General features: G+C 41.6%; 1 protein-coding gene across 2 annotated transcripts; it reads right to left on the bottom strand.

The window, feature by feature from the left end:
- Window positions 1-48: 48 nt before the first annotated feature.
- Window positions 49-8,382, bottom strand: nr2f6a (nuclear receptor subfamily 2, group F, member 6a). 2 transcript variants are annotated; one of them, XM_051393338.1, is made up of 5 exons: window positions 7,571-8,382; window positions 5,946-6,040; window positions 4,121-4,452; window positions 3,649-3,895; window positions 49-2,560 (listed from the first exon to the last, which is right to left on the bottom strand). In XM_051393338.1, exons 1-5 carry the CDS (start codon window positions 7,837-7,839, stop codon window positions 2,286-2,288), a joined length of 1,218 nt encoding a protein of 405 aa, XP_051249298.1. In that variant the 5' UTR covers window positions 7,840-8,382; the 3' UTR covers window positions 49-2,285. The 2 variants fall into 2 exon arrangements, with proteins under 2 accessions (XP_051249298.1, XP_051249391.1); XM_051393431.1 differs by having other exon boundaries at window positions 4,121-4,449.

The raw sequence follows: 8,382 nt of genomic DNA, 5'->3' as shown, positions 1-8,382 counted from the left end.
AACACTCCTCCGTTTCTGGCTTTCATTAATACACTTATACATTCATGGTACATGTTGCAGTGTTTATTTGGCATTCTTCATACAGATGTAATTACAACACTTTTTCAAGTAGTTTGAAAAAACAAAAACATAACAAAAGACACACTGTCATCTTTTGATTCTTTTAATAACGTTGCCATACACATGAAATTTTAAAAACTCAGTAACACAAAGATAAGAAAACATTAATAGTATATCTATCTCTTTTTTTTTTTTCCCCGACGACATGATTGTATGAGTTGTTGCCTAAAAGAAGAATATCCAAACGTTCAACTTTCAGAAGGCCCGGTGGTAAATCAAGAAGCAGAGTTACATCCTTCTACTTGTTTTTCATCACTATATGCTGAAATATGTTGTATTTAGAGTTGATTTTGTCGTTTTGTAAACTCGCCTCTTGTGACCCGTGTGAGGTAAATCCTGATGGACCAGCGAATCAGGGCCCATCTTCTTTTAACTCGTCACAGGTAGTGTGATGTTTTGGCATTGATATCCTCCAAGTGCAGCTTTTCCACCAGATTTTCACCCATTACAGTATCGTCACATATCATTCAAAACAGTAGAGACTCACTCAGTTGCTTAGAGATGAGAGCGTGGTTATCTCTACTGTCTAGCTGTAATGGCATGAAGGTAAGCTTCTTTTTTGACATCTGAACAGATGACAGAGGTATTTTCATGTAAATACATTAAGAAAAAAACATTTAGGAGCTAACAGTGAAAGCAATACTTTGATGTTTAAATGAATCTTGAATTACATAATGTAAAAGAATGAAACAGTCTCAACTTAGCATCTTAACTTAGATCCAAAACAACATTTGAACATGCAAAAAGACAAAGTTGGCTTCAATATATATACACATTTCAATACATTTCTCAAAGGATCATTACCCCCAGAAACAGCATTGATCAACATAAACTGGTATTTAACTGGTAGTGTTGGTTATAAACTCTCATCACCAACTATATTTGCTGAGCTAATTCTTATTGAATAGTTTGTTTGACTAGAACCCGAGTTGATGTCAGCCTGCCGTTCCTCAATGAAAAAAAAGCTTGATCCAAACTATGTTCAATAGCTGAATTCACCATATCCAGTCAGTCAAAACTCATACTGAAAACACAAGTGAAAAACAGTTTGGGGATCTGGGGATCTGTTTTCAAAAAGATTCAAGACAAATGTTTGTGACGCTCAGAAAACTCATTTCATGTTTCAAAGGTGTCCCAAATTCATACGGAATAACAAGGCAGTTGTCAAAAAGAAGGCGGTTTCTGGTGAACAACATTTACAGAGGTTTGTGTTTAGGAAATATCAGACTAAAGCATTCTGATGTCTAGTGAGGTATTAGTCCGTTCTCATGTCATTTTTTTTCTTCAACTACAGCAACAGTGAGCCCTGTGAATAAATGTAAATGCATTGTTCACTTGATGGTCAGGTAGTCACAAGAGTCTGTTCATCCCTATTTCTTTGCTTTGTGTACTAATTATTCTATTTAAAAACCATCTCTGAGGATGGTATGATAGACTTTGGTGATTTTTCCTTGGTTTTATTTTTCTTTCTGTTCCATTTTATCAGTTCCTTGGCTTTTTGCTCAGTGCTGAGAGAGGTGAATTCAGAATTTTCTCTTCAACAAGGAGGCCTGTTCTGTATCGTGTAGTGTCAGTTCACCACGCAACCGCAACTTCCTGACGCTTCAGACTGTTTAACTAGATCCATTATAATCATGATACTGTATTGTTATATTATCAATTGTGTGGATAAAAAGTTCACTGTATCACAAATGGTGAGCCATGGAAAAATGAGCCCAGTGTGGGAAAAAACTCTTCTGCTGACTTTCATTGGCGGGACAGTTTTGTCCTCTAGATGTATTTGTAGCAGGGTCCTGCTGCCCTCTACATGAAACTGTGGCGTCTTTAGTCACTATGGCATGTGGGTGGTGACATGACTGGCTGTGGTGGCCATATCGGAGCCCAGCGTGAAGAGCTGGTCTCTGGCCTGAGACCTGGCACCAGAACGAGTGGGCTGGCAACAAGACAGATCCAGCCTGGCACTAGCTTGTCTCTTCACTGGAGGCCCACATGGAGACAGAGGGCTCGTTTCATGAGGGGGAATAGAGCGGTTACAGTACAGTACATATGACGGCCAGCTGGCACTGCAGTTTCATAACCACACAGATGGATAGTGATGAGTCAAGAGGTTTCCTGTGGGTCCTTGTCGTCACTAATCCCAGACGGAGACCTCGTCCATCAGGGGGCTACTGTCCTGGGACATACGGCCAGCTGATTGAGCTTCCGGAGAGCTGCATGTCACGGATCAGCGTCTCAATGGGTGTCTTTCCTACCAGGCGCATGAAAAAGAGCTGCGAGATGAGGCTGGCGGGAACGGCGCGCAGGGCAGGGAGGCGCAGGAGCAGGCGTCCAAAGCGCTGAGGCTGACTTGGGTATTGCATCCTCTCGTACTCTGTCAGAGCCACCTGAGCCTTCTCCTGCAGAGACTCCACGTGGACTGGGTCTGTTAGACCACAGGCATCTGAGAGGGAGGGAGGGAGGAGGCAGTTACTTAATAGTGTGGGCAGGTTACATAAAGAGTCGTGATAAGCCAAGAGGAAGGTTGAAATCCCATCAGATAATGTGATAAAATGCCCCTTGAGGGGAACACATACAAATATAGTGCCTCATGTCTACACTATAAAAAAGTTATAAAAAAATCATTTAAAACTTAGACACCCCAAACAAAACTTTAAAAAATAGCAGAATATGCTTTTTATTTTAGTTTGAGTAAGTTTTGAATGCTTTTGGAAGAAGCATTCCCACTCAGCAATTTGTTTATGGACACCACTTTAAAAACTCTTACAAGTCTTAAAATGCACTATGTGCTGCATAATGATCAGTGACAGCACTAAATTATGCAGCAAATAGTGCATTATTGCATTTCCATTAATAAGCCAGGAGATGGTGCCATAGTAGGTAGATTCCCAGATTAAGAACTGACCTGCAGTTCCCCAGACACTTCAAGCTTACAAATTTGGAGGTTAAGTATTTTCTAATTTTTCAAAATGTTTCCAATATTTTCACTGTTGCAGGCCTTAATGTGCTTTTTAATTTTTGTGTGTTCAATTCCTATTCATGGTTATCTATTAGAGAGGCACCCCAACAATTTCGATTAGATCAGTTTACTAGTCATGCTTAGTCCTGCTCAGCCTGTTGTTTAATGTCTTCGGTGGAGGAAAAAGTAACCCTGATGATGTCATAGTTATGTCATTAGGGTTATCTTGGCTGAGACTTTTAGACTACAAATGTCTGACAGAAAGTTTGCATTAAAAACAGTGTGGAGTTTCAAAGATGTGAGCATTTACCAGACAGGGAGGGTCTGCTGTAAGATGTTAGTTGCATTATTGGAAATGTAGGTTTTGGAGATTGACCCATGCTAGAGACTTAAAGTGAGAATATATCTGGGCCCCTGCTTCACTCATTTTGACCATTCCAGTCCAACAACTTCATGGAAGCATAAAACTTAATTTGCTAGAGTGCCCCTTAAAAAGTGTCTGTCTGGCGTGGCTCTGCAGTACACTATGTTACAATAACAGCAAGATAAAGAAGAAGAGGAGCAACAATCACCTGGTGAGAACAGTGCGATGGCCTTGAGACAGCTGTACTCTGCCGAGTCTACCTGCAGCCTGGTCAACTTGTCGACCTGGTCCTGGAACACCCTCACCTGGTCCATGAAGGACACCACACGCTCGGCAGACATGGGAGAGGAGTGGAAGCCAGCTGCGGCCAACAAGGGAGCCATGTGGAGTGGCAGGGCCGACTGGGCTGCGTTGAGGATGAACAGCTCGCTCCAGCTCAGCCTCAGCAGGGCCACCTGTGGATTTGTTAGTGTGTTAATCAGATTGCTTTACACTGGTATCCATTTTTATGTTCACTGTATTCATTGTATATTTATGTTTTGATGTAGACACTTTCCTTCAACCTATCTGTCCATTTCTCTCCTATATTTCTAATACTACCTTCTGGTAGAAATAACTTTGTATATAAATACATCAAACTATACTTTTTCTATCTTTTAAGTACAGTTGAATCAACTAACCTGATCTGACACAGGCAGTTCAGGGAAATAAGGGATGTTTCTGGCCCACTCCACTGTGCTGAAGAGTAGTCTGGCAGCCAGTTCACAGATGTTATCAATCCCCATGGCGTTATCTGGACCGGCCTGTTGGTTGTACTGGTGTCCATACCGACTGCTGGGGTACGGTTCAGCTCGCAGCAGCTGAGAAATTAGCTCTGACACCGGCTGACCTCCGCCACTTCCTCCATTGTTGTTGTTGTTATAGAACTCGCCTCCAAGGCCGCTGGCGCCACCTATGGGCGTGATGGAGGGGCTGAGGCTCGGCTGGGGTGGGATGCGACCGCGTTGAACTGCTGTAGTTTGGTTGGGGTACAAAGGGGAGGGGAAGGAAGGAGGAAAAAAAGAGAGAGAGGAGACAGAGAGGAGATGAAAGCAAAGGTAATGGAGAAGAGAAGATAAAGGGAAGAGAGAATTGTGAAGGACAAGAGGAGGTAAAGGAGGGGATTTGGAGAAGAAAACGGAGAGAAAGAAAAGTTAAAACTGAGTTCAGCCAGCGGTGTGTGTCAGATTATCAGCAGAGAAGCTTGACCAGATTAGGAAGCTATTCTTCAAGATTAAAAGGAGGCATAATCAAGCCCAGACTGATTCCTCGAGAAGAGCATGAAAGTGAGGAGGAATATTCTTGTGCTCGTCAGACTGGATGAAGGCTATCTATGGAAATAAAACAAAGACTCTGAGACGAGAATTTACTCTCCATTAAAAATTTAAACCTCTTCAATATTAATTCTGGAGGAGAATTCCAACATATTATTGCAGTAACCTTACAATATCCCGAACTTAACACACACAGAAGAATAATTCTGAACTCAAAAACACCCAATGAGATTAAGAATGTTGCTTTGTGTAGAGAAAGAACTATAGCTGTGATAGACAGGATTACTGTGCAAAACCAAGACAGCAGGGCAGACTACTGAAAAGAGACATTTGGTGGATATGAATTCATGTGATGAGCATATGTGTCCTTGAGCAAGACACTGAATCCACTCCAGCCTGAGGAATGTTGCCCTGTGACCTCTGACTTGTTTGTGGAGGTGGTCAAGCAGAGGGAATTTCTCTGCAGGGAGCCATAATGTGTCTCATTAGCATGCTTTACGATCTGTGAGTGGAAAAACAACTCAGAGACACATCAGATTGAGGTTGGTTAAAATCACAGACCTTCAAAAATTAAAGGTTAAATGTATGGTTGCAATGTTGAAAAGCCTCACAAATCTGCGAGCATCTGAAAGCACTGCATTTACTAATTTTTTCTGTGTACCTATTGGCATGACATTGAATGATGCCTCACGTGGGCTCTACCACTTAAGGTGAAATCCCCATATTGGATTCTGCCTGATCGAGCCAACAAGGCAGAGGGGTTTCTGTAGCTTCAACCAGAGGCTTAAGGCTCTGGGACGCAGGTGTCTTAGCACTGCATCCCTCTCAGTCACTCTCACACAGGCACTAGATTAAGCCACTTAGTACATGGCATTGAGCTGACACGCATGGCTAGCTTAGCCATGATAGGGCCTAGAGAACCATGTGTGGCATTTTCTCTGCACTATGGAGCTCATGGAGCAGAAGGGGCAAGATAATGACAAAGGCAAATTTGACTATGATTGATTTTCTTCTTTTCTTCTTTTCTAAGAGCGGCTGATTGAAGGAATGAAAAGGCCCTTCACTAAAGGAAACATCAAAAATTTTCATTTTTTTTTACATGTTCACACATGTACAATCACAGTGTGTGCCTCCTATCCCTTTCAAGGGATCAAAATGGATGGTGGATTTGTGGATCAGAAGAGACAGATACCTTCTTTGCGCATGCCAACACGGAAGCACTTCTTCAGTCGACAGTACTGGCACTGGTTCCTGTGGTGCTGGTCAATCTGACACTCTCTGTTTGACCTGAGAACATAAAGAAATTATTATGGGACTACAGTTACAATGGCAACCACTTTGCTGAAGGTTTGCACTAATGCAGTAACAGTCTGATTTACCACAGCTGTCAGACTGTGTGATCTGCTCTCCCCTGAAAGGGTGTTTTATCTGATTTCAGGTTTTCACACAGATTATCACAACTATCAAACCCTATTGACAAATGTTTAACCTATCCTACTTAATGGCAAATGAAAATGTGAAAATATTAAGTTCAGTGATGCAAACTCATCCTATTCTATTCAAAAAACATTTTAAAGTAAATAAAAAGTTGTTTTCACTGATTATATATGCATCTACAGCATGATACAACACTTCCCTTTTACAGTGCCTCTGGACATTAATATTGCATCATGAAACTAGATTTTCCATTAGGCTACAGGAAATGTTAGCGTGCTTAGACAGCTGATGGTTGTATTATTCAGTGTTATTTTGCATCTCAACTGTTTTCTAAACTACACAGCACGCCAACTATTTTATTTAACTGAAACAATTAGTCAATTAATTCAAGTAAAAAACTTTTATTGATTGAACAGTTAATTGTTTCAGTTGTTTTCAAGCAAAACATCAAACATTGTCTGCTTCCAATGTCTGAAATGTGAGGAGTTGCTGCTTTTCTTTGTCATGTATGATTGTGAATTGAATATGTTTAGGTTTTAGCCTTTCATCAGACAAAATCAATGTGAAGACTTCATCGTTGGCTCTGAGAAACCGAAGCTCAGTTTATCACTATTTGTTGAAATTTAAGAGATTAATAATGTGAAGATGAATCGATAATGAAAATAATTTTACTTACAGCCCAAACTTTAAGATCATAATTATAGAACTAAAATTGTATGTGGTGGCATACATGTGACGATCTATCTCTATAATTAATGACAACAGATGTCTTTGGGAAAGTGAAAAATAGTGAATAGTGAAACAATTCCATCACAACTTCCCTGGACCTGAAGGTAACATATCCAGTTAACTTGTTTTATCAGTCCAACACACAAAGATCTTCAGTGCCCTATCATACAAGATCTAAAAGTAGAAAATTCTCACATTTTACAAGCTGGAACCAGACCATGCTTGAATTTAGCTTATACATTTTTCTCACTCAAACGATTTGATAATGTAATAAGTGCTTCAGCTCTATTATAGAGACACCTTCATTATTGTAATACTTCATAGCAAAGACAGGTTGCTTTGTGTCACAGCTACGCACAAAGTTAAATGATCTATGTTTTGTTTTAGATTCTATCAACACATTTCCATTTCATTGCAGCATTTTAAATAAAACTACTGACAATAAAACTTTGCATTACAACAAAAAACTGCAGAACTCAACTACATGTAAGAAGTCAGACACACAGCAGCCATATGTTTATGACTCATGTGTCTGTATATGTATCATCTGTCAGTATATGACTTATGTAACACTGCACGTTTTCAGCTGTCCACTGATTATTTATCAGACTATCATAAACCAAAACCTAATACCCACAATGCAACTCTCACCTGCAAGTGTAGCTGAGGTTGCGTCTGACGCTCCTCTTGAAGAAGCTCTTGCAGCCCTCGCACGTGAACACGCCGTAGTGTTTCCCGCTGGACTTGTCCCCGCACACCACGCAGTCCACCACGCAGGACTTGTCGTCGTCTCCGGCCTCCATGTCGCTGCCCCCCGCCTGGGGAGAGCCGTCCTCCTCCTCCCCCCTCAGGTAGCTCTTGTCCCCCAGCCCGTTTGTGCCCCCATTGGGATCTCCCCAGCCCCCGCTCACCATGGCCATCGCTTGGTTACCGAACCACGGCAGAGGAAAATGGGACAGGCAGCCAAGATCTCTGGTTGCTGTCAAGGTAACATAAACATAAAAAAAAAAAAAAAAAAAAAAAAGTCCAGATTGTGTTTTCCCTCTCACGTGGAGAGAATCAGTCGTTTCTGCTCGCCTGTGCTCTCATTAGTTTGATAAGTGTGTTGATTATTTCAGAGCATATAATGGCAGATATGAGAGAGAGGGTGAGGGGGGGGGAGAACAGTCCTCAGGCTAAACAAGCAGATGTCAGTGTGAAAAAATAAAAAAATAGGCTATAGCTATGAGGAGGAGGTTGTTTGGCAGAAAAAACAAGAGCAGCAGTCTCCTCCCACTCCACTATGACCTGGAAACAGTCTCACTGTGGCAACTTTTAGTTTTGCATGCCTGTGGATTTCAATGCCCTCTCTTTTCTCTCCTTCCCTTATCCAGCTGGTAGCCACTGTGTGTTTGTTGTCCTCGTCTTTCGGACCAGTTCCTGAGGTGGTTGAAAGAGGAGCCTGCCTGAATGCTCCCCCCCCC

Source organism: Dicentrarchus labrax, unplaced genomic scaffold (assembly GCF_905237075.1).
Source record: "Dicentrarchus labrax unplaced genomic scaffold, dlabrax2021, whole genome shotgun sequence".
Taxonomy (NCBI): Eukaryota; Metazoa; Chordata; class Actinopteri; family Moronidae; genus Dicentrarchus; species Dicentrarchus labrax.
The sequence above is the reverse complement of the archived record's forward strand: the minus strand, read 5'-3'. Positions and strand labels throughout refer to the sequence as shown.

Excerpts from the sequence above, each read along its gene's own strand:
- nr2f6a (XM_051393338.1), bottom strand. The coding sequence starts at position 7,839 with ATGGCCATGGTGAGCGGGGGCTGGGGAGATCCCAATGGGGGCACAAAC. Across the intron at positions 6,041-7,570 it reads AACCTCAGCTACACTTGCAG|GTCAAACAGAGAGTGTCAGA; the intron begins GTGAGAGTTGCA and ends TTATGTTCTCAG. Across the intron at positions 2,561-3,648 it reads CATCGCACTGTTCTCACCAG|ATGCCTGTGGTCTAACAGAC; the intron begins GTGATTGTTGCT and ends CCTCCCTCTCAG.